The 25361-nt window shown below is 45.9% G+C and overlaps 1 protein-coding gene across 3 annotated transcripts in view; it reads right to left on the bottom strand.

Annotated features, from left to right (window-relative positions):
* Positions 1-25361, bottom strand: part of ELMO2 (engulfment and cell motility 2) — a 67894-nt gene that overhangs the window by 23228 nt on the left and 19305 nt on the right. For 2 of the 3 annotated variants that reach the window (XM_050806460.1, XM_050806462.1), the window contains exons 1-6: positions 18003-18712; positions 5844-5969; positions 5487-5527; positions 4957-5029; positions 4524-4574; positions 145-326 (exon numbers count right to left, since the gene is read on the bottom strand). In XM_050806460.1, the coding sequence (XP_050662417.1) occupies positions 145-326; positions 4524-4574; positions 4957-5029; positions 5487-5527; positions 5844-5921 (425 nt within the window). In that variant the 5' untranslated portion in view covers positions 5922-5969; positions 18003-18712. Of the gene's footprint in view, positions 1-144; positions 327-4523; positions 4575-4956; positions 5030-5486; positions 5528-5843; positions 5970-18002; positions 18713-24725; positions 24808-25361 lie in introns of those variants that run through there. The other variant, XM_050806461.1, reaches the window with a different exon arrangement.

The following is a 25361-nucleotide window of genomic DNA, read 5'->3' as shown; positions in this document are numbered from 1 at the left end:
GGACTCTAGTGCTTGGCACACTGCTCTGTATGCAGGTGATATTCAATAAACTCCTTATTTGACTCAAGGGAAATGAGACTAGGATGCCCTGTGGGATGTAGTAAATTATCAAAGTCCTTGGAACGAGACCTTAGTCATACTCACTGGGACAAGAGCTTGGTTCCACTTTCCACGAGCCTTGTCAGCACAATGATGCCATCCATGTTGATGAACTCAGTAGCGAAAGTCACGTCGGCAGAGAGCTTGGCCAGCTCCTTCATGGCATCCAGCCGGGTCTCCATGTTGGATGACTGGGTCCTCTCCATCAGCTGGCGTGCAGCCCGGGACTAGGAGGCCAGGGACAACATATGTGCCATCTGCTCCTTGGAGAAGGTTACTACTCTGTGGATAGCTCACAGAGGCCCTTCTGTGGACATCCAAACCTGAGGCAGAACTAGTTTTCTCACACTGCTTAGGAGTTGCTAAATAAATGTTTGTGGGATCAATCAGGGAGTTATTAGTATGCCAAAACCAATCTATAGTTATCTATATCTTTTCTGTACCACTTTGGTCTGTGGATTTAAAAAATTCCTACCAAGGGAAGACCAGAGACATCTGGGAGGCCCACTAACGATGGTAAATCACAGAGAAACAGATATTGGTTTAATAGAAGAAGGTTTTCTATTAATTAAAGCTGTCTGGCTGGGTGCAGTGGCTCATGCCTGTAATCCCATGACTCTGAAAGGTCAAGGCAGGATTGCTTGAGGCCAGGAATTAGACACCAACCTGGGCAACAGAGTGACACCCTGTCTCCACGAAAAAATTTTTAAAATGAGCCAGGTGTGGTGGTGCACACCTATAGTCCTAGCTACTCAGGAGGCTGAGGTGGGAAGACTGCTTGAGCCCAGGAGTTCAAGGTTGCAGTGAGCTAGGACTGTGCCACTGCACTGCAGCCTGGGTAACAAAATAAGGCTCTCTCTCAAAAATAAAAAATAGGCCGGGCACGGTGGCTCATGCCTGTAATCCCAGCACTTTGGGAGGCCGAGGCGGGCGGATCACGAGGTCAGGAGATCGAGACTATCCTGGCTAACACTGTGAAACCCCGTCTCTACTAAAACTACAAAAAAATTAGCTGGGCGTGGTGGCGGGCGCTTGTAGTCCCAGCTACTCGGGAGGCTGAGGCAGGAGAATGGCATGAACCTGGGAGGTGGAGCTTGTAGTGAGCTGAGATCGTGCCACTGCACTCCAGCCTGGGAGACAGAGGGAGACTCTGTCTCAAAAAAAAATAAAATAAAAATAAAATAAATAAAAAATAAAAAATAAAATAAAATTGGCCAGGCACGGTGGCTTACACCTGTAATCCCAGTACTTTGGGAGGCCGAGGTGGGCAGATCACGTGGTCAGGAGTTCGAGACCAACCTGACTAACATGGTAAAACCCCGTCTCTATTAAAAATACAAAAATTAGCTGGGCATGGTGGCATGCACCTGTAATCCCAGCTACTCAGGAGGCTGAGGGAGGAGAATTGCTTGAACCCAGGAGGCGGAGGCTGCGGTGAGCCGAGATCGTGCCACTGTACTCTAGCCTGGGCAACACAGCAAGACTCCATCTCAAAAAATAAATAAATAAATAAAATAAAATGAAATTTATAAAACTGTTAGACAGCAGAAGAGGTTTCTCTTGAGGTATTAAGCTCCCTGTCACCAGGAGCAATCAAGGAGAATCTGGACAACCATCTGTCAAAGACGCTGTAGAAGGGATTCTTGCATTGGGTGAAGAATTTAATCTGATGTCCTCTAAGGTCCCTTTTAATCTGAAAATGTGAAAAGCCTGGCAATGTTTTAAAAACTTTCTCTCAAAATCCGTATGATTGTTCCTCAAAGTGAGAGTTCTGGGGAAACTTTAAGAACATCAAGGAGCCAGAAACAATTTTCCAATCATTTTTTGAAAATGCAGTCTGGTGAAGACAAAACCTCCTCCTAGCACATGAACTTTTCCTAGCAGGATGCCCGCCTCCTTTTCTGCAAGCTGCGGCTAAAATCCCTCCTCTAGCATTCACTGGGCTTTCCTTCTGCTGAGCTTGTTACTATATAGTGCCTCACAATTTATTGTTTCATCATTCTCTGTTTTTTGGGTGTTAATTTAATGTTCTCCACTAGAAAGCAAGAGACTTAAGAGCAAAAACACTCCTGTCTTCTTTCCTTTTTCTCAGTGTTAAGCAAATGACTGGAGCCCAATTCCTGCTACTGCCAAGGAGTCGGGCCTGCTGGCCCTCTCCCCTTTCTTTGCCTCTCTTTTACTATTACAAAGATGGCCCTTCAAAGCACAATGCTCTCTGCGATACAGAAGCCCTCACTATCTCTACAGTGGACAAAATGTGCGCCACGGGAAAAGGGCACAGCATAGAACAATCTGAAGAGCACTGGTCTGCATCCCACTTAGAAACTTCCAACTCCAAATGTCAATTTTCCTCCTGAGACAGCATTTCCGGGCTGCTGCCTCCCGCTCCAGAGAGATGTGCTTCTGGGAAAGTCAACTACACTGTGCAAGAGGTCTGTGAAATGTGTTGGCACTTCCATAAAAGTGAGTAACTCCCAGGCTGTCGTATTAAATTACCAGAGCTTAGGAGGGAAGAATGAAGTCCTTAAGATGAGAAGAGTTCAGGAGAAGAGGGGGAGGCAGAAGAACATGATGGGACGAATATGGGCCTAGAGTCAGACAGACCTGGGTCTGAGAGTGAGCTTGGCTACTTTATTAGCTATGTGACACGTGGCAAGTAATTTAACCTCTGTAAGCCTCAGCTTCCTTGTCTACAGAATGCGGCTATCAAGAGTACCTATCTCGTGGGATGTTTGTAAAGATTAGGTGATTTAATTACACAAAGTATTTAGCAAAATACAGGCATTCAGTAAACGTTGGCTGATAGCACTTCGTATCTCTTCTCCTCTCAGATGAACCAGTCTCTCTGCACCAAGAAAAGAGGTGACACCATGCCCTTAATTTTCTGGCTGCCCTTCTACAAATGTAACCAAAGGTGCAACCATATTGGCTGTCTTCCTCATGGGCCTAGCAGTCAAGGTGATTCCCTCTACCTGGGCTTTGAGTCCTTCCTCTCCTGGTCCACTAAGGTCCTGTTCTATTGATTACCTGCTTTCCTGCACCTTCAACCTTCCTCTCTTCCATCTGAACACATTCTTAAGGGCACATAAAACATTGCAACAGAAACAAGAACCATGAAGGGTCAGAAAGGTGGGGAACTGGGCAGATGGGGGCAGGAGTTGGGGGGAGACCTTTTGCTACATCTCTGTGAAAATTTTTGATTTGTGAAACACATGAATGCTTTACCTGCTTTTAAAAAGCACATCTTTTTGACTCCATGTCCCCTTCGTGTTATCACCTTCTCTGTGTTTTCTTTTAAAACCAAGCTTCTTGATACAGCAGTAGACTCAAAGTCCTTACTGTTTTACCTTTCTTTTACTTGACCCGCTTCAGTCTGGCCACCTGGCCTCCCTACATCACTATTTTGTGAATATCACATGTCCTCTTCACCTCCCAAGTCATTAGACAGCTTTTTTGTTCTCAGTTTACTAAATCTCTCTGCCCATTAAAAACTGCAGACCATACTTTCCTCAGTCTTGACACTCTCCCTGCCCAAAGCTCCTCAGTCACTTCACATTCTTGGTGTTCTTTCTACCCTTCTGGTTGCTTCCTTAGTGACCTTTAAGGGCTGCTCTTGCAGAAACCAGGCTCATCCTCCATTCTCCCCTTTCCTTCCACATCCAGCATATCACCATACTCATAAAGCTTACCTCCTAGATACTCTTCAAATCCATCCTTTCATCTCCATTACCATTTGCCTTCACTGGGCTTTTAACATTCCTCCTTAGCCTTTTCAAAGGTTCCTACTACCACCAACCTTCTTCTTAAGGCCCATCTTCCACACGGTCACTCAAGTGATCTTTCTAAAACTTAAAATCTAAACATAAAATATCTTCCTGCTTAAAATCCTTCAATGTCCCTAGTTTCCTTCTGGACAGAGTTCAAAGCTATCAAGGAACCTTGAATATCTGGCTTCTCAATGTTTGCTAAAAGCCTCCAGCCACCCAGCACTCCTGCTTTTCCCAAACACAGCACACCTCTGTGCCTTGGCATATGCTGATTTCTCTGATTGGAATACTTTTCCTTTTCTTATTTCTCAAGCTAATTCTTGCTCATCCTTTAACATCTGAGCTAAGTGACCCCTTCTCTGGCAAGGCTTTCTGGAAATCTCCAGGCTGAGTTAGGTGGTCCCTTTTGTGAGTTCCCACAGCTCCCTAAGCAACTTTCTCTCAAGACCCTTGAGACAGGCCTTCTATTGCATTTGTTTACTCCCCACTAGGTGATGAGAACCAAGACAGACTTATTTTCCTGCACTATTTCCTGATACAAAAAGACTGACTTTCTCATCTCCAGAGTCCTTGTTTCTAGAACATAACCTGGCCCATGGTAGGTGCCCATATTTGTTTGTGACATGAATAAACTCCTAAGGAAGGAAGAATACGTACCGGGGAGATAGCCAGTTGTAAGATTGTCCCATTCTTAATGTCACTGCGAGTCTAGGTAGTGAAAAACAAACAAAAAAAGTAACTAAGATAAAATGTTAAAGTGGTACGAGCAAGTTGAATCAACAATAATGTTGTCTTTTTTATAGTAGATGTAACTGAAGCTCTTCAGTTGGGCCCTCTTCTCCTGCTTGTTCCTTGGCAAAGAGCTTCTAAGATCCTCTTCTAGCACCCTGGGCCCTCACGAAGTAAAAGTCACCTTTTTCCAGCCACTAGGGAGGAACAAGGGCTGGTGCTTCCCAGTCTGTCCAGAGAGTGACTCTTTACCCAACACATGAAAGCTACCTGGATGCTGAGTGAAGATAAATAGTGTGTCTCCTTGGGTCGTTTACTTCCAAGCAAGGCCCATAGTGATTTTGCCTCTCCCTGTACTAACCTGTTCGGTGATGTACAGCTGAGGACCATCTGCGTAACGGAGGGTATAATACTCTGGGTTTGGCAACGACCACCTATGCAAGAGAAAAACAGTATATCCCACTTGGCCACTCTCTTGTCCAGAAGCTGCTCATAAATAATTTTCAATAGAGTTGCTCAAGGGATTGGGTGGCCTATTTGGAATACAGTGGGAAAAAACAAAGCTTTAGGTTGTCACGTTGAAAAAATCATGGCCTCAGCCTTTTGTAAAGATGAGCACCACAAAAGGAGGTGTGCAGAACTGAGGAGGGGTCTCAGATCCTACCAGGACCTCAAGCAGAGCAATGCTAGACTTTAAGGAAAAAATTAAGAAGTATAAACGTCTTAGGGGTATTGTTGTCAACTGTACTTCCTTCCCAAGACAATGATTCCCAAGACACCCATGCTGGGGACCTGCCTAACTGGAGATCCTTCCCAGAACTCCCCTCGAGGTGTGGCAGTGCTCCTTCAGTCGGAGCTGCCACTGTCGAAAACGAGGTCATTTCAACCTACCCATCACAAACTTCCTTGATAATGGATGCCAGGGGCCGTTTCTGAAAGAAAGAGAGAGAAAGCCTTCAACAGCAGCAACATCCTACTCATGCCAAGGTTCTGACAAGAGGGCTGCCAAGTAGGGTCAAGCTGGGGCATGAGAATGAACTTCTTTCCTAATAGCTTTTGTTGAAGAGGAAGCCTCTCCCAAGCCATGGTGACCGACCTTCCCTAGGGTAGGACAGGCCCAAAGCTTAGCCTTCCTGTTGCTGGTTCTTATTCTTGATTGCCAGTGGTCCCCATCCCTCAAGATGTCCTCTGCCATGCGCTCCCCAGGTGCCTTTCCTTGAACCACTGCTTCTCACTTCAGGAGCGTACCTGGTCGATTTCAAGGAGCTGGGCGTTAGCACCTGGCCACTCAATGGCCACTTTGACAATGTCTGATGGTGGTGGCATCGTTCCCAATGGGCTCTAATTCTGTGAGACAAAAACAGACACAGCTGCCTGGGGAGAAAGAATCAGAAAGGTAGAAAAAGTCAGAGTATTTCTTCATTTTTCACTCTTGTTACATGTTTTGAAGAGTCTGAAGACAGACACTGCATAAAGTAACACATGAAACTACTTGGTTTGAATTTTTCTAGATCATACCATAACCTCTCCTTGGGGTTTTGTTTCTTGAGATTTTATCAGCAAGAAGAAATGGGACAAACAATCTATCATCCATAGATCAGCCAGCAGCAGGATGTGCCAGTGTGGCGCTTCAGTTTAAGAGTCAAGAGGACTCAGTGCTAGAAGAACGTATTTACTGCAAATTTCTGTCTTGAGACCTTGGGAGGAGAGAAGCATATGCTCCGAGACAGATAAGAATAGACAGCCTTTCTTGGTTGAGTGGTTAGCTGGAGGAGCCAGGCTACTTCTTTCTGCAGTCACCCTAGGAAGATCCCAGCGTCAGCGGGGCCCAGCCTCATGCTCTCTTGCTTCCCCCACACTCATCGATGCCACTCCTTTCCCCTCAAAGGACACAATGCAAAGCCTCCTCTGTGTGGGACGACATCAGAAAATGGGGAAGAGAACTGGGACAGGAAATGCTATTTTTGTCCCTATTGCCAAGGGCAAGGGCGGCTGACAACTCAAGTGGAGGGAGGTAAGCATATCCTCACATAAGGGCCCCTCTTACAAGGACAAGGCTTTGCAAGTACCTCTGACCCCCTCCCCCACTTCTCTCCAAAATAAAGGAAAATAAATCATCTTGAGCAAGTCTGGAAGATGGGCCCATGTGACTGGTATCCTAGGCAACTCTGATAGCTTACTGGTATTCCAAGCAGTAACTAAAGCATTCTCTCTCCAAGGTCTGACGAAGGAAAGTCACTTGGCTGATGGATTATTTCAATGTATATTTATACTCCTTGCCTACAGGTTCAGGAGAGGCCTCTCTCTTAATGAAAAAGACCTTTCTGCATCCTCCAGGTTTAGCCATTCACCCACAATTCATGCCTCGCTAATGGGGACCACCTGCCTCTCCTGGCGTACAAAGCATAACTGTCGCGAGGTTATTATGCATGTATGCTATCAATTTTTCAGCCCAAACACAGATGTCAGTCCTCACAGCCTGGTAAGTATAAACCTCTTTGATAAAAAGGAGTAAAAGTCCTGTTCCTGACAAGCCCACCGGCCTCAGAAAGAGGGATGCTTTCATGACCATTTCCTAGTCAGGATGGGATGCTTCAGAAGTCTGCTGTCATAAAAAGCCAACATTTCCAGACCATGACAATGTAAAGGAACTAGCTTTCCAAGTGCTTTCATTTATTTTATTGTGTCCTCCCAGCAGCCCCATGGATTAGGCAGAAGAGGATTATCACCTCCATTGGAAGATGGCACAACTAGAGCTCAGTGTTTTGTTAAGTGCCCAAGGTCACCCAGCTAGTAAGTCATAATGGGGGGACAGAACTTGGACTGGCTTCGGCCAATGCTTCCCCCTTTTCCTCTGAGCCAGCCTCAACTTCTGTCCACTGCAATTAAACACGGCCTAAAGGGATTGAAGTGGGTTGGTCTCACGGCCCCGAAAGGTTCCGTAACTTCTGCAGCTCATGGCAGAATTTTTCACATGTAATTTTTATGTGCCTAGACACACAACAAACCTCAGAAAAGAAACTGGCCCTATCTGCACAATTTCTGGGGAAAATGCTCTGCTCCAGTTACAGGAAGGCAGGGACCTCTCATTCCAGGGGTGGCGCCATCAATCTCTGGATGCCTCGAGATGCATCCTTATCCTTATCGGCAAAGCTCCTGCAATTAGTAGACAGGACTGCACGGCTGTGAGGTCAATTTTAAAAACTGAGGGATAATTTACATACAATAAAATTCAGAGGGCTAAAGGTACATATGTTTGTATATATAAATATACATCATATAAATATACACATGCATCTCCTTGTAACCACCACTCAAAACAAGACACTGAACATTTTCATCACCCTAGAAAATTACTTCATACTTCCTCTTCCCGTCAATCCTTCCAGTCCTTTAAAGGGGAATTTCTGACTTCTTATCATCATCCATGAGTTTTGCCTGTTTTTGTACTTCATATAAATGGAACTATACAATATGACTTTTTAGATCATTTGTTTAGTTTGGCTTCTTCTTATTTTTAAAATAAGCAGGCACAAAAGGTACAACAGAAAGAGCACTGGGCTGGAATAATTGTCCCTGCTGAAAAAAGTGACTGGATTTATAGCCAAAGGCCTCAGAACCCAATCCTAGGTCTTTCACAATGTATACCCCATGCCCCTTTAACAAAATCTCAGCTTTCTTCTATTGAAAGATGTGAGTGTAGAACTAAAGCATGTCTCAGGTGCCTTCTAAGTCTAAAAGTCCATGATTTGTAAGTGGAATTTAAAAAATCCAAGTGAGGATGCCCATTTTAAAGTCCTTACCAAATGAAGTTACACGCTTCCTTAATTTCGATGATGCTGCTAAGAAACAAACCACATGATTTTTAACTCCTTTCCGAACACCATCTTTGGAGATAAATAAGCTAAAGCTCATTAGGTTATAGCTATTATTTTCTGTTGACCCCATATGACATATCCTAGATTGACTCTCTTCATTAAAGTTAGCCCTGAATGATTCTCGGCTGTTCAAAAATTCATACACATTTTAAAGCATGGAGATTTGCAACCACCAAACTATTTGAAAGATATTAATAAGCCCCCATTCTCAGTGACTCTGTCCTTCCCAGAAAGCCCAGGCAGCCTCTCTGAACTGTGGACACTCTCCACAACCCTGCCATAGCTGATGGGACCAAAGTGAATACCCAACTTTAGCTAAACTATTCCAATTCTTTCTCTTGAATTTAAAAGACACAGACTGGCCAAAAGACACAGACACCACATGGGCGTGGTGGCGCATGTCTGTAATCCCAGCACTTTGGGAGGCCGAGGCGGGTGGATCACCTGAGGTCAGGAGTTTGAGACCAGCCTGGCCAACATGGCAAAACCCCGTCTCTAGTAAAAATACAAAAAGTAGCCGGGCGTGGTGGCAGGCACCTGTAATCCCAACTATTTGGGAGGCTGAGGCAGGGAGGATCGCTTGAACCTGGGAGGTGGAGGTTGCAGTGAGCATAGATTGCACCATTACACTCCAGCCTGGGCGATGGAATGAGACTCCATCACAAATAAATACATACATACATACATACATACATACATACATACATACATACAAAAGACACAGACTAAGGGAACTGGGTGATAATGGCCCTGGAGAAGTAAGATCATAGTAAGCTTCAGAGTGAATACCATGGCAAGCCAAAGATTCGCATGAGCCAAAGATATGGAGAATAAAAAACCAAGAGCCTTTCAGAGGAAGTTATTCTGCAGGAGGAATCCAGAAATATCTAAATGAGCTGAGGCCAGAAATCAGAAAGAGATGGGAAAAGCCATTACCTGCTAACTTTCCAGATTACGTGGCTATACTTTCTATGCTTGGGGTACCTGAAAGTCCACCTGTATCCTGCCAATAAAACTCCTATAAATTAAGCTAGTCTATATTTCTACTCATTGCAACTAATAAGCCTAAGACCAAAACTGCCCCCAAGCTCTGCAGGAACTCTAAAATGGAGGTCCGAGCAGACAGCAGCATCACTGGCATACGATGATGGTACTGGGTAAGCACTTAATTAACAATGGCTGAATTAACGAGAGCAAAACCCATGGGTTTGCTCTGGTTTGCTCTTACCCACTAGATAAGTCTGATTTGTTTGAAACAGATCGGTTATATGGTAACTTCATAGTAATCATATATCTAATAGTAACGTACAGGTAGCCTATTTATTTATTTATTTATTTATTTTTAAGATGGAGTCTTGCTCTTGTCACCCAGGCTGAAGTGCATGGTGTGATTTCGACTCACTCCAACCTCTGCCTCCTGGGTTCAAGCGATTCTCCTGCCTCAGCCTCCCGAGTAGCTGGGATTACACTCACTACCATGCCCAGCTAATTTTTGTATTTTTAGTAGAGACGGGGTTTCACCATGTTGGCCAGGCTGGTCTTGAACTCCTGACCTCAGGTGATCCACCCGCCTCAGCCTCCCAAAGTGCTGGGATTACAGGGGTGAGCCACTGCCAGCCCAGGTAGCCTCTTTATAGTTGATTGCTCACTTCTATATCATTATTATAGTTGATGCTCATAAGAACTCTGAAAAAACATTCCTATCTTACAGGTAAGGCAACTAAAGTTCAAATGGATTGACAAACTTGTTCTCCATCTCCCTCCCAAAAGAAGGAAGGAAGAAAAAAAAGGAAGGGAGGGATAAGAAATAAAACAATAAATCAACCCAACACATCAGAACTGGGTCTCAAGCTTAGGTCTTAGGACTCTAAAGCTAGTTCTCATCCCTCTACCTAATACTTCCTTAGAGATGATGACATTAGCTAGCAATTACATAATGCTAAGGCACTATTTTAAGGCTTTACATATATTAATTCATTTAATCCACACAGTAATGCTGTGTGGTATGTTATTATCCCCACTTTAGAGATAAGAAAATGGAGGCACAGAAGAGTTAAGTAGAAGGCTCAGTGTCACACAGCTAGCAAGTGGCACAGCTAGAATTTGATCCCAGGTTGTCTGGTGTTGCTGGAAAGCCATGAGAAAGCAGGTGGCTCTGCACTGACCTGCAGCAGGTGCTTTGTGGAGATTTCTGGTTTGTGTATCTGAAACCAGAGCACACTGAGGCTCAGAAACCTTCACAACAAGAACTCATCATTGTAACAGAAGACAGCACTCCACTGTCTACAGGTGGGCCACACTCCCTCATGTGCTATTTGGTCCTTTACAGTCAACCACTCTTCCCTGGACTACCTGCTATTTCTATAAGGCAGGCCATGTTCTTTCAATTCCTCTGTACTTCTGCACATTCTCTTCCTCCTACTGATTGTCAGAAGAGCTCCTATTCAAGCATCAAAGCCTAGTTCAGATATTACCTCCTCCTTGTACTAGTCTTAGCTTTCTCTACTTTCCCTGGCAAAAGTAAATAAGATAGGGGCCTCTGTGTTCTCATAGCATCCTGTTCATACTTCCATTAATGAGTATGATTTTGTCATACTCTATTACAGTTACATATTTACATATCTCCACTAGCTCCTCCTCCAGGACAGGTATAACTCTGCAGTCTCATAACCTAGCACAGCACTTGGTGTCCAGTGAAGGCTCAGTAAGCACCTGTGTCTGCTTAAACCCAATGGCTCTGACTTCTTCCACTCCTGTGAACCAGGCTGGCTCCGAACGGACAGACAGACATGAACTGTGCAGGTTGTCTGGTGTTCCCTCTGTGTCCCAATACCCCTTAACTACAAAGTATTTCCATTGTTTAACAGTTTGTTTTGGCTGGGCGCAGTGGCTCACACCTGTAATCCCAATGCTTTGGGAGGTCAAGGCAGGAGGATCACTTCAGGCCAGGAGTTCAAGACCTGTCTCTACCAAAAATAAAAAATTAGCTGGGCATGGTGGCATGTGCCTGTAGGAGGCTGAGGCAGGAGAGTTGCTTGAGTCCAGGAGTTTGAGGCTGCAGTGAACTATGATCATGTCACTGAACTCTAGCCTGAGTGACAGAGTGAGATCCTGTCTCTATTAAAAAATAAAAATAAAATAAAAAACTGTTGTTTTCATATCAAACATCAGAATAAGTCTTACTGAAAAATCAGGGCTAGCACCCCTAACTCTAGTTAAAAGAAAGAGGAAAACATCCCTCTGCTTTTCTCCCTATGGAAAAGAAACATCAGGAGATAGGAGACTAGAAATAATTCTGTTCTCCAGATAATATTCCCAGGATAAAGGATCTCCTTATAGGGAACCCTTCCAGCACGTGTTTGCTTACTCCCTTCATTTTCATTCTAGAAAGGAAGTGGAAATTAGGTCAAAGGAATTCAATAACATTGCAAAATTCTCAGGGTTATAAATAGCCTCTTGCTCCGCCACTCAGCAGTACTGTAGCTCAATTGCAAACCACCAGCATGAGGGACCTGTAGTTCCACATCCAGGCCCAGAGGGCCCCTTCCGGATTAAACAACTCTCCACCCTTCTCCCTTCCACTCCTCTTTAAGCATTACAGTTATAAGGATGATTTGGAAAACTCAAAATGCTATAAAACAAGAGATAGGCACACACTGACCTGAAGACAATTTTACTGTAAGTCATAAGAATGAAAGGCCAGGTTTTCAAACATAGAGCTGGGAAAAGTAGAGAAAAATAGGAACATTAGTGTCTCCAATGGAGCAGTCTCTAAGTGGCTTCTAGAAGGTGTGATTATAAAATCAGCACTGTTACAGAAGCCCCATGGAGCTTATCAATCACCCATGCAGTGACTGCTGCTTCACAGAGCTGGATTCTGACAGCAGGGTTGGAAAACCCATCTTAAGGAAGGAAGTGAAAGATGATCCCCTCCTATTAGTAAGGAATTTGGGATGAAGAATGCCAGGTTTCCAGTTCCCCTCCTTTCCCCTATTCGTTTAAGGATAAGAATGGATGTGTGCTTTTTGTTCAGTTATTTTGCTTTTGATTTGGTGAAGGAGGCATGGGTTAAGTTTGGTTTATGTTTCCTGCAACAGAATGCAACCTCATCAGGAAGGCAAGTTGGAGTCACGCCCTCTTTCTAATCGAGAACACAATCTCTATAAAGGCTTCCCCCTCTGCAATCTTCTCATCTGAGAAGTGACTTAATTTCCCTTAGTTCAGTCCACTGAATGAGGATGAGACTCTGAAGTACAGAAAAGGGAGGATTTGACTGGCAGAGATTAAGGTTCTTATGTTTACTGCTGGAAACCCTGGGAAGGACCACCGTACTAACAGCAGCTGAAGTGTCCCCTTTGTTGAAGTGTGTTAGACACAGGACTCATTCAAACACGGTTAAAAGCCACAAACTTACATAGAGGGAAAAGTGTGGTGAGAAGGGGTATGGGGGCAGGGGAACTGTTTGGGTTTCTTCATCTTGATTCCTGCTGTGAGAACGGCCTGGGTTTTCTCTTATCCTGCATAGACACCTTCTGTAGTGTTCCTATACTTAAAGAATAGTGCTTAAGTAAGCTCCTTAGCAGAGCATTCAACTTACTCCAGTTCCACCGTGGCTCTGTGGTGGAACTGGCTTTCAGACTCACTTTTGCAGATGCCATGTTCTCGCCAGACCACCTGTTCCCTGAAAAACCATGCTCTTCTGAGTCTGTATGTTTGCTTGTGCTATTATTTCCTCTTCCTTGTCCAGCTGGCAAACTTCTACTCAACCTTCAAGGCCCAGCTAAGATAATCACTCTTCTATGTGGCTTTCCTAATCCTCTTACCTCAGGGAAATTTAATTGCAGCCTCATCTGTGATCCCAGTCTTTTATACATACCTTCATGATCCTACTGATTTACAATTCTCTATGTGCAGTCTCTTCCCTGGCTACCATAGGTGTGATGTGCACACCAGCAGCGGCAGTATCCCTGGGAGCCTGTAGTAATGGGGAAGCACCTCTCCAGCCTAGACCCACCCAATCAGAATCTGTCTTCACACAAGATCCTGGGCGTGGGTTCAAGCCTGACGTAGGCTCTAGATCAGATAAAGTCCGAGAAACAGTGGTTCTCAACTCTGGCTGTGAATGCACACCCCAGGTCATTTATAAACTCTAGATGATGTTAACAGGTGGCCAGGTCGACCCCCAGCTCCAGGAAAGTTGACAACCTGAGGGCAAGGACTCAAGAAGCCTGAGTCTATTCCCCCATCTATTCTTCCCCCAGTTTGCAGCACACTGCCTGCCACATAGCTGTGTCCATAGAATTCTACAGGAAAACTCCCTCCAGGGTGCTTCCAGACCTAACTAAATGCCTTTAAAAGAAATTGCCTAGAACTTTCCAAATCCCTAACTACAATGACTGAGGAGATGAATTTACAGAAAGTCAGTGTTTACAAACCACTTGCCTCGGTTTTTGGAAATGAGAGGAAACAGAAACTGAGATGGAAAATACAGATGAACTTCAGAATTAAACTTCAGAAAACGGTGGCTACACAAGGAGATGGACCTTGGGTAGGGAGAGAGTGTGGTGTGTTGGGAGGAGTCCTGGGTTATGACTAAAACCTCAGGCTGTGAACTCCTTCAATACCGACCATAACAGCACAGCATTGTTCTTAGCGTAAAATCAGGCCAAGCCCTTTCATTATATAAATAAGGGAACTGAAGTCCAGAGAAGCTGGCAAGGCCATGCCACCAGTTAGGGACAAAAGAAGGCCTAGGTCCTCCACTTCTGGTTTAGTCCTCCTCCTGCAGCACAGCTTTGCCACAAGCACAAGCCTTTCTGGACCTCAGGTCCTGATCTACAGGGGGTCTGGACTAGATGTTTTTGAGCTCTCTTCCAACTCTGGCCTTCTAGTGAGGCAGTGTAGCTTAACAGTTAGGAGCTGTGTTCTGGAGTGGGAAAGGCCTGAACTTGGATCCTAGCACTAACAATTTCCTTACCTATAAAATGGGGATTAGCATCAACCCTACCCTGTAAAGCTGTTGTGAGCATCAAGTGGGATAATAAAGCACTAAGCATAATAGCAGATTTCTAACTGTGTGAACCTGAAGAAACTGCAAAAGCTCTGAAACCACGTTTCCCCAACACAGAAAGCCCTACCTGCTAGGCAGGTATATTGTGTATTGTTGACACAATGAGAGAGCATATGTGAAGGCAGTCCAGGAGGAAAGTCAATACAAAAGGCAAAGCATTTGTTGGTGTTCCACTATTATTATTACTGTTTCCCAGTGGAAGAACTTTGGAAAATGTTATGATCAGTTCCGAAGCAGCAGCCAATGCAATGCCTGGCAAATAATAAGTGCTTAACAAATATTTTCTAGTGACTCACAGTAAACCAGCATAGCATGCCTAATAGGGTTAAAAATTCAAATATCTTAGGCAGCCAAGCAGGTAAGTAAATAAACCAAGCAGCCTCCACGTAGGGTCTGTAACACTGCAAAGTACCACCTTGCCTAGAGGAGTTTAAATCCAACATTTTTAAAAACACATCAGGCAGCTGGGCCAAGACAGCCCCTTTGCAGCCTCTAGCCCATACTGATTCTGGCTCTTCATTACACCACATGATGCCTTGCATGCCATCTAGTCATTTTATGTGATCCAGTCTTGTCTTTCCAAGTATACCTGAAGCATCCTGAAGATGAAGGCTATGACATACACCGCCCAATCACCAAAAATGGCCTAGAACAGTGCTGGTCACATGGTGGATACTCAGTGAACAATTGCTGAACTGGGGCTGTAGGCCGGGTGTGCTGGCTCATGCCTGTAATCTCAGAACTTTGGGAGGCCGAGTTGGGTGGGTCACTTGAGATCAGGAGTTCAATACCAGTCTGGCCAAAATGGTGAAACCTTGTCTCTACTAAAAATACAAAAATCAGCCGGGCATGGTGGCGTATGCCTGTAATCCCAGCTACTCAGGAGGATGAGGCACAAGAATCACTTGAACTCGGGAGGTGGAGGTTGCAGTGAGCCGAGATGGCACCACTGCACTCCAGCCTGGGCAACAAGAGTGAAACTCCGTCTCAAAAAAAAAAAAAAAAAAAAAGAGAAAGAAGCCAGGCTGTAAACTCAAGCCTAGTATTCCCAGCACCTCTGAGATGCTGCATGGTATGTATGTTTTTCTGTCCAGGTCCTGGGACCAGACTTAGTCCAGGCTGGGCCGAGGTGTGGTGATGGTCAAAGAAGGACTTGCCTTGCAGGGTTTTCTTCAACTGCACCAAATATGCTTTTTGCTGAGCCACCTTGGCAGGTGATACTGCTACATCTGGACACATTATCTCAGCACAGAACAAGCTAGAATATGCTGTACACTGAAGTTTTTAAAGAAGTTTGGTCCCTACTTCCTGTACCCTCAAACTTCCTTTGCACCTCCCTAGAGTAAGCATGAGGTATACAGAAAGACCAGATGGAAGATAACAGATAGAGGTCCTAATCCCACCTCCTCCACTTACAAACTCTAGAATCATCCCTGGCAGGCAACCTCTTTTAGAAACTTCACTATTGATAGCAGTAAAGTGCAGATAACAATAGTTATCTCAGAATACGCTAGAGGGTATATAAAGTGTGTGACACTGTACAGCCCAATACCACAATCCCTGGCCATAGGTGGCTTCTATGCACTTGAAAAGTGGCACAGGCTGCCCTCAGTGTAAAATACAAACCAGGTTTCAAAAACAGTACAAAAACCAAGAACATAAAATATCCCATTAATAATTTTATATTGATTATGTTATAATATAATTTTGGAATATATTGTGTTAAATATATTACTAAAATAATTTCAGCTGTTTCATTTTTTAATGTGGCTACTATAAAATTTAAAATTATATCTATAACTCACATTACATTTCTATTAGACAGCAGCATCACTCTAGCATAGGGCCTGGCACACAAAAAGCATTCCAATTGTCAGTTTCATTCCCCTACAGGTAGGACATCGGTGACCACCATTCACATTCCCTTCCTCTTGCCAAATTCAAACCCTGCCTTTATTTATTTGGTAAATATTTATAGTGCCTGGCCCTGTGTGAGATGCTAGAGATACAACATGAAGCAAAACCAGACACTATCTTTTTCGTGGACCTTACAATCTGGTGGCATGGGCAGAGAAATATCAACACTTTTGTAAATAAATGTAAAACTGCAGTTGTACAAGTGTTGCTAAGGACAAGTACCCAGGGTGATAAAGTGGGGTACTGGTCCAAGAGTCAGGGACAGGGATGCCTTCCCTGCAGAAGTGATGCTTAAGTGGAGATTTGAAGGATGAAGAAGAGTTTACAAGACTAAGCCGGGGGAGGAAGAGCAGACCAGGGAGGAAGAATACTCAACAAAAGGCCCCAAGGAAGGCAGGAGCTTGCGATGTAGAAGGAACAGAAAGAGGCCAGTGTGTGGAGAGCACTGAGCAAGCGGACGGACGAATAGACAGACGGGAGAGGTCAGCGGGACCAGATACCAAGGGCCTGGGTGAGGTTCTGGATCTGACCCTACAAAGGGGTGGGACGCCGGGCCACTTTCAGGCCTTAAGTATCCAGATTTGCTCTGCATTTCTCGGCTGGGCGCGGTGGCTCACGCCTGTAATCCCAGCACTCTGGGAGGCCGAGACGGGCGGATCACTTGAGGTCAGGAGTTCGAGACCAGCCTAACACGGTGAAACCTCGTCTCTATCAAAAATACAAAAATTAGCTGGGCGTGGTGGTAGGCGCCCGTAATCCGAGCTACTTGGGAGGCTGAGGCAGGAGAATAGCTGGAACCTGGGAGGCGGAGGTTGCAGTGAGCCGAGATCGCGCCATTGCACTCCAGCCTGGGTGGCAGAGCGAGACTCCGTCTCAAAAAGGTTTCCAAAAAAAAAAGGAAAGGTTTCTCTGGGCACGGTGAGAGGCCGACAGGAGAGGGGCCCCTGTGCCTGCGGCCAGACCACTTAGGACACTGCAACTGTCCAGGCAGGAAGCGAGAGGGGCCTGAACTGAAGCGAGTGAGCGCAGGAGGTGGAAAGTACATGCACTGGGGGGGCTACTGAGCCGGCAGGATCCACAGGGCGAACTGGTGGACGCGGGCAGCGGAGTCCAGGTCGAGTATGACCCCGGGCTTTCAAGTCGTGCGGGTCCGCCCCGAGCGCTCTCCGGCTTCTTCCAGACCCTCTCCTTGCCCTCCTTCCCCGATCTTCCCACCCAACGCCTCCCTCCTTCTCCCTCCGACCGCTGCCCGGCCCAGCCCCCGCGCCTGACTGCCTGGCCCGCCCTCTTCCGCCACGCGACGCCCCTTCTGGGTCCAGGACCCGGTCTCGCCTCCCTTCCTAAGGCCCCGGCCGGGGCCGCCACCCCTCACTGACCTGACGAACCGGCGCGGTCCAGCCCAGGCCCGCCCTCTCAGCCCCTCAGCCACCCGGGCAGACGCAGGCCGCAACGCTCGGCCCGGCCTCTCTTCCCTGCGTCTTTCAGGCCAGGCCCCTCTCCACCGCCTGCCGCGCCCCATCCCCCAGCGCACCCCTCACTCACCAGGGCGCGGACCTAGGCCCAGCTCCCGGTCCTGGGTCTCCCCTCGGCTGCTCCTCCAGCCTCCGCCCGCCCCGCCTTCTTGGGACCCCGCCCCGCACAGGCCGGGCCGGGCTCCTATTGCTCCGACTCGCCGTCACGCTGAACTCTCTTTCTTCAATTGGGTTGCTTGTCTGTCACTCAAGCAGGGGCGGGCACAGCTGCCGGTAGAGGGGAAAAACGCCGGCCGTCCCCGCCCCCCAGTGGAGGCCTCTTAAAGAAACAGGACGCCTTTCCCCTGCGGGCTACAGGGTCTGAAGGAACGAAATTTCCCAACAAACCCAAGAGGCAGCTTTCTTTTTCCCCTAAACTTTTTTTTTTCTTTTTGGTATGCAGTCCTAGAGTGAAGGAAAAGGCTTTTGTTCCCTGTGTCAAATCATAGGTTGTGAGCTCTCAGCGGGCCTCTGGTGGCACTCCGCCCTGTGCCCAGCGGGCACTTAACCGCACACTCAACAGTGGGGATAGCTGTGGTTTGGGGAACTGAGTGGGAGGTGACAGTCGTGTCAGAGGCTGTGAGCAGCCGCGCTGCTCACCACCGAGTTGGAGCTAATTATACCGGCACCCAGGGCTGACCGTGGGCGCTGAGCAGAGGCAGAAGGGTACAACTCAGCTGTGCTGTTGGAAGGGATCCGTGGGAGGTGGCATTCGTCACTGCACCTGCGGATCGGAACAAGGCCAGGCACCGCGCCAAGGACTCACTCCTGCTGTCTCTCTTCATGCTTATAGCAGCCCTGTGGTGGAGGGAGCATCGTGATCCCTTCGCTGCAGATGAGGAAACTGAGGCGCAGAGAAGGTCCGAGATCTTACAGCTGGTGAGGGGCAGAGCAAGATGCCAACCTATGCCTGTTGGATTCCAAAGTTTATACTTTAATCGTTCGTCTAGCAGATTCTTACAACAATCCTGGGAGGTGCGTATTCAGTTGTCCGTTTACAGATAAAGAAACTGATACTCAGCAAAGAGACGATGTAATGACATAGGGCACTGCGCAGTCTGCAAAGCAGTTTTACATATGTTGTTTCCTTTGATGCTCAAAACATCTTGGAATTAAATATGATTTTTGTTTGTTAGTCCTATTTTACAGGTGAATAAAGTGAGGCTTGGGGAGGTTGAGGCTTAGCCATAACTAACATTGCTAAGGCTCTGGCAGGAGTTACTCTTTCTCCTTCTCACTGGCTGGCCCCAGCCTTGACCTTGTGATGATGATGATGATGTGCTAGGGGACAGGGCCACAGCACAGAAGGCACCAAATGCTACCTGCCTACTTGGGACACTCACTTCATACTCTTATGGAAAGAGAAATGATCTTCTCCGTTCCTTTTATTATTAACTTTGATAGTAGAGAGGGCTGTTAGAGTCAATCTTGCACTCACACAACACTGAAGATGAAAGCCTTAAATCTGTACCCTGGGTGCCTCACTTTGCTTCATCCTAGTCCTGGCCCTGCGTAATACACATTTATCCAAGGAATGAATCACTCACTTTAGCTTTACAAGACTGTGTCATTTTTTTTTTTCCTGATATTGCCAGTGCAGGTTCTTTGATTGCTAGTCTTAGGAATCAATTCTGGCTAACTTTACCCAAAAAAGATTTTATTGGCAGGCTAGTGTTTAACTCACAGAGGTAACAGGAAGCTGGAGAATCAGGCTTAGAAAAGGACAGAAAGTGGAGATGCTTTGAGAGTTTAGGCAGGCAAGTGAATCAATTCTAAGTTTTTCTTCCCTTTCTTGACCAGAGTTTTCTTTGATGAGTCAAAGTCCCTGGAGCAAGGGTTTGACTGGCTGAGCTCAGGTAACACATCCACACTTTAGCTAAGGAGGGCAGGCACCTTGATGGACAGCTCCACGAAGACTGCACAGAAGTGCAGAGTTCTAGATCCCTCTTCCTCCATCCACCTCAGCTGCTCCCAGTGGGCAACTAGGTTCAGGTGCCCTGTTTTCAGGCTGGGATCAAATAGGAGGAGTACCTGCAACTGAATGTCATGATTACACAAATGCAATTGTGTCTGGCACATGGGAGAGGATAGCAGAGATTCTGAGCTTTGGAACCTTATAGACCTTTGTGCTATTTACCAGCTGTTTGTCCCTGGGTAAGTTACTAGATCTCTCTGAGCCTGTCTCCTCATGTGTACAATGGGAAGAATAACAGTACCAGCCTTAATGGATTGTTATGAGAAGTGAGATCACTATAAATGTACAACAGTTAGCAAAATGTCTGCATTTAAGTGCTCAATAAATTGTAAATTATAAAATTGTAAAATTATAGTAGGTCTTCCATAAGTACGTATTGTGTCAGTGAATTATCTACCCCTCTCAGTTCTCTAATACATTTGACTTTTGTTTATTTTTTGTTTTTGAGACACAGTCTCCCTCTGTCACTTGGGCTGGAGTGCAGCGGCATGATCTTGGTTCACTGAAACCTCCGCCTCCCAGTTTCAAGAGATTCTCCTGCCTCAGCCTCCCAAGTAGCTGGGACTACAGGTGTGCACCACCACGTCTGGCTAATATTTGTATTTTTAGTAGAGATGGGGTTTCCCCATGTTGACCAGGCTGGTCTCAAACTCCTAACCTCAAGTGATCTGCCTGCCTCAGCCTCCCAAAGTGCTGGAATTACAGGCATGAGCCACCGCACCCGGCCTATATGGCCCATCTTTAGAGTGGTGGGGAGCTTAGAGACAAAATCTTTACCATGGTCTACAAGACCCTAGATGATCTGGCACTTTACTTCTCAGACTTAATCTATTCCTACTCTCCTGCTAACTTACTGTTTGAGTCTTACATACTAATTTCCCATTCTCTGAACACACAGTTTCTTCTCATCTCTGTGCCTTTGCACTTGCCGTTCCCTCTCCCGGAATGCTCTTCCCCCAGCTCATCACATGGCTTCCATCTTCACTTTATTCAGGCCATGCTCTGTTATCTCCTCTTCCAAGTATTCTCTGACAACTTTGTCTCCTATCATCCAGCCCCTCCACCCCTCTCTTCCCTTAACCTGCTCTAGCCTTCTCCCTAGCACTGCATCTCATATTACTTTGTTTTGTTTTCTGACTTCTCCATTAGTTGTAAGCTCCATGATGGCAGAGATCTTGACTGTCCTGTTCATAGCTGTATCTCTACTACCTAGAACATATCTATTGTATCTATTATAGTACATAATATGCGGTCAATATCTTATTTTGACCTTGTAAAATAATGGTTGCATCACTGAATAAACAAAAATGACCTGTGGGTAAATGGAAGGTTTCTATGAACTTGAATTATACTTAAATCTCTCTAAACACTTACAGATTAATCATGGCCCTTCTCACATAGAATTATTGTCAAATACAATCCCTGCCACCACACCAAAAGGCCCCTTTTTTTTTTTTTGAGATGGAATCTTGCTCTGTTGCCTAGGCTGAAGTGCAGTGGTGTGATGTTGGCTCACTGCAACTTCCACCCACTAGGTTCAAGCAATTCTTCCACCTCAGCCTCCCAAGTAGCTGGGATTACAGGTACCTGCTGCCACGCCCGGCTAATTTTTTTTTTTTTTTTTTGTATTTTTATTAGAGACAGATCTTCACCATGTTGGCCAGACTGGTCTCAAACTCCTGACCTCAAGTGATCTGCCCACCTTGGCCTCCCAAAGTGCTGGAATTACAGGCATGAGCCACTGTGCCCGTTCCAAAAGGATTTTTACATGGTAGCTCATACATGTCAAAACCTTCATTTATCTGCTAAAGGAAATAGAACTAGCATTTATCATGGGTTTACTATGTGCCAAGGGTTATACTGGAGGCTGTTATACACATTATCACACTTAAAACTGTCAATTTTCTATGGCATATTAGTGTGCCCATTTTGCAGATGAGGAAGATTGAAGACTAGAGATGTGAAAAACTTGCTAAGGCACCTCAGCCTGGCTGGTACCCAGTCAGTCTGACTTTCTCTTTATACCACTCAGTGGAAACAGCATTCCACTGTGCATTTAATTCTTCATTTTTTTCACACTTATTAATCCTGGATATAGATGACACTGTGTATTAAGGTCTTTACATGATTTATCTCATTTGATCCTCATGTTTCTACAAAACACATACTGCTGTCACCTTTACAAACAAGGAAACTGAGGCACAGAGACTTTAGACATTTGCCCACGGTTACCTGGTTGAGTGGTGAAGCCAGTATTTAAACCTGGCTCTGTTTAATTTCAAGGCCTCTGTCTTTTCTGCAATAGCACGCTGTCTCCCTTAAGACCACTCTCTGCCTCAGATAGAAAGAGAAGAAAAGTGGCTAAAACAGGAGAATAAAAGTATCATTAAGAAAATTCATGGTGACTTGGTTCTTGAAACGGGAAGCAAAAGGGCAGGAGGCAGCCAGCCAGTCTAGCACCAGCGATTGCAGCCTAGGGGTTCACATAACTCACAATAACTTAATTTGCGAAGATCGTTCTTCCAGGAAGTGGGTGGCGGAGGGGTGGGGGTGGGGGTGGGGGTGGGGGTGGGGGTGGGGGGGTGGGTGGCGGGTGGTGGTGGTTATGGTGTATTTGTGTGAGTGGAGCCCAGGAAGGGGCCGCACTTTCTTGGTGAGCAGTGGCTGTCAGCCCCGGGAGGGCGTGCTCAAGCCGCCTGCAGGAGACCAGCGCCCTCTGCTGGCATCAGAAGCCACCTTCCAACATCAAGCAAGCTGGTTGTGTGTGGGGGGGTGTGTGTATGTGTGTGTGTGTGTGTGTGTGTGTGGCACTGGAGAAGCAATGAGATTTGAAAATTTTCATTATTATTATTATTTTTTTTTCTGATACAGGGTCTCACTCTGTCTCCCAGGCTGGAGTGCAGTGGTGCGATCATGGCTCACTGTAGCTTCAACCTCCTGGGCAGCGATCCTCCTGCCTTAGCCTCCCGAGTAGCTGTGACTACAGGCATGCGCCACCATTCCTGGGTAATTTTAAAGTTTTTTTGTAGAGATGGGGGCCTCACTATGTTGCCCAGGCTGGTCTCGAACTCCTGGGCTCAAGTGATCCTCCTGCCTTAGCCTCCCAAAGTTTTGGGATTACAGGCATGAGCCACTGCAGCTGGCTGAGATTTGCAAAATTTCTAATGCACACAGTAAATAAAAATAATAGCTGCCACTTAGCAATATAATATTGGAGTGGGGATCAGGGGCTGTTTTAAGGATTTTGCATTAATTTATTTACTCCTAGGGACTTTACATACTGCATCTAATCTAACCTTTACCCCGACCCCCTGAATTAGGAATTATTGTTATGACTTTGATTTTTCACACGAGGAAGCTGACGGAGAGATTAGGTCATTTGCTGTACTGCTATTAAGTGGCAGATCTGGGGCTTGAACAAGTGGACTCTGACCAGGTCTGTGCCCTGGAAATGACCACACTGCCCTTCTTTGGGTCTGGAGTGCCCCCTGGCAAGTCTCCTCATACAGAGCCTCACTCAGAGCAGACACACAGCAAGGGCTCAGTGCTTCTGAAAATGGTAACCAGGCTGGGACTTGGTGGTGAGTTTGCTGCTTTTTGTGTTCAAGCTCAGGGAAGCTGTAGACTCGCTGGGTGGCTGGCCTTAGAATCCCCTGCATCTGTCTGAACCAGAGATAAGCCTCCAGCCACTGCTCAGCTTGGCCCCCCGGAATCTGCTTGTCCAATAGTAACCACATTACAATAGTACAATATTTTGTTTGGCTACAACAAAGCAGACAGTCCTAATGAACAATGCAAAACATTTAGCACCCAGGGAGGTACCAGTACTGACAGATCAGAACAGACAGCCCCTCCCCACAGGGTCCCAGGAGACAGTCCCTCTGCCTCCCCCACAGTATGGCCAAGGCTTTAACCCTTTTACTTACTGGAATGTGGGCCATTGGAGATGGAAGATGAGGTCAGGGTTGCTGGGGAAGAGTGGTTTGAGGCAGCTACTATTTACCAATGAATATGGAATAATTTCAATATTTTAACAGTTGGCGTGGCTATGCTGGCTGAATACTGCCATTCTTACTGTGGGTCCTGGGGTAGTAGTAGGAACTCACTCGTGGGTCTGGTGCAGGGGTTACACAAACAAAAGCAAGTAAAGGTCCTGCTTCTACTTTAGAGAGGTATTCAGTCAATGAGAATTGGTGTTAATGGCCTGAACAGATGTGTGTGTGTGTTGGCGGGGGGCGTTGTTGGGGTGGGGAGAATGAGCTAGTCTTGCTGACTCCAGACCCCATTTTGGCCATCCATTGCTTTCATTCTCTTCAATTGTAGCTGAGTCATGGAACCCAGAGCCTGGGGTGGGTTGGGGGTTCCTTAACCGGTCTGTGGTCACTTTGCTTCACTAGACACCTCCCTGAGTTTTACAGAACTGGCTCAGTTTGTCCAGAGCAGCTGCCCATTTGTTGAAAAACTGAGGCAGCCATGATACAGGAAGTGAAGGGTTGGCTGTGGAAGGTTGGCTGCCGGAAGTGACCATGAGGTGAGGCTCTGGTTAATCTAGGAAGACCTCTACATATGATCATCTGTCTATTCTTTCCAGAAACATCTGTTGAGTGTTCCGTGTCTGCTAGCTAGTGGCTGTATGTTAGTGATCAAAACAAACATGGTCCCTGTCCTCCTGGCATTCACAGTGACACAGGGGAGACAGACAGCATATAAAGAAGCAAACAAGCATATCAGTGTGATTATAAACTGTGATAAATGTAATAGGAAAATGATTAGGCTTACCTCCCCACATTCCAGCAATGAAAGCAGGAGGAGAGTGTAGTCATGGAGGTCCTCCCTGGGGAGGTGATGATTCTGTTGAGACCTGGTGGATGAATAGGAGTTTTCCAAGTAAGAAGTGAAGGGTAGGGTGTTCCAGGTAGAAGGAACAGCAAAAAAAAAAAAAAAAAAAAAAAAAAAAAAAAAAAAAAATCATGACTTCACCTGGGTGGTTGGATTACAAAAGCAGAGAGAAGAGAAGAGAAGAGAAGGGTTAAGGAGAAGGCAGCTACTACTAAGGGCCTTGTTGGCCCTGCTGTGGTGAGGGTTAGTTTTATTCTATATATAATAGGAATCCACTGGAAGATTGCAAACAGGGGAATGACAAAATCTGATTTAAGTTTTGAAAAATATCTAGTTGGTTGCTGTGACCAGATTGTGTTGAGACTAGCTTGTAGAATACAAAGATGGAAGCAAGAAGTCCGAGTGGGATGCGAATATTAAAAAGCCCCCACCCTCATAGGAAAAGATTGATTGTTCTATGGCCTTAGTAATAAGCAACCACCAGAACTGGTCTTAAACCTAATAGGTTAACGGCAACTCATCTCACTGAATCTGCATCTGAAACCAACCAATCAGTGATAGTCTGTGCTTTGAGAA

Source organism: Macaca thibetana, chromosome 10 (genome assembly GCF_024542745.1).
Source record: "Macaca thibetana thibetana isolate TM-01 chromosome 10, ASM2454274v1, whole genome shotgun sequence".
Taxonomy (NCBI): domain Eukaryota; kingdom Metazoa; phylum Chordata; class Mammalia; order Primates; family Cercopithecidae; genus Macaca; species Macaca thibetana.
The sequence above is the reverse complement of the archived record's forward strand: the minus strand, read 5'-3'. Positions and strand labels throughout refer to the sequence as shown.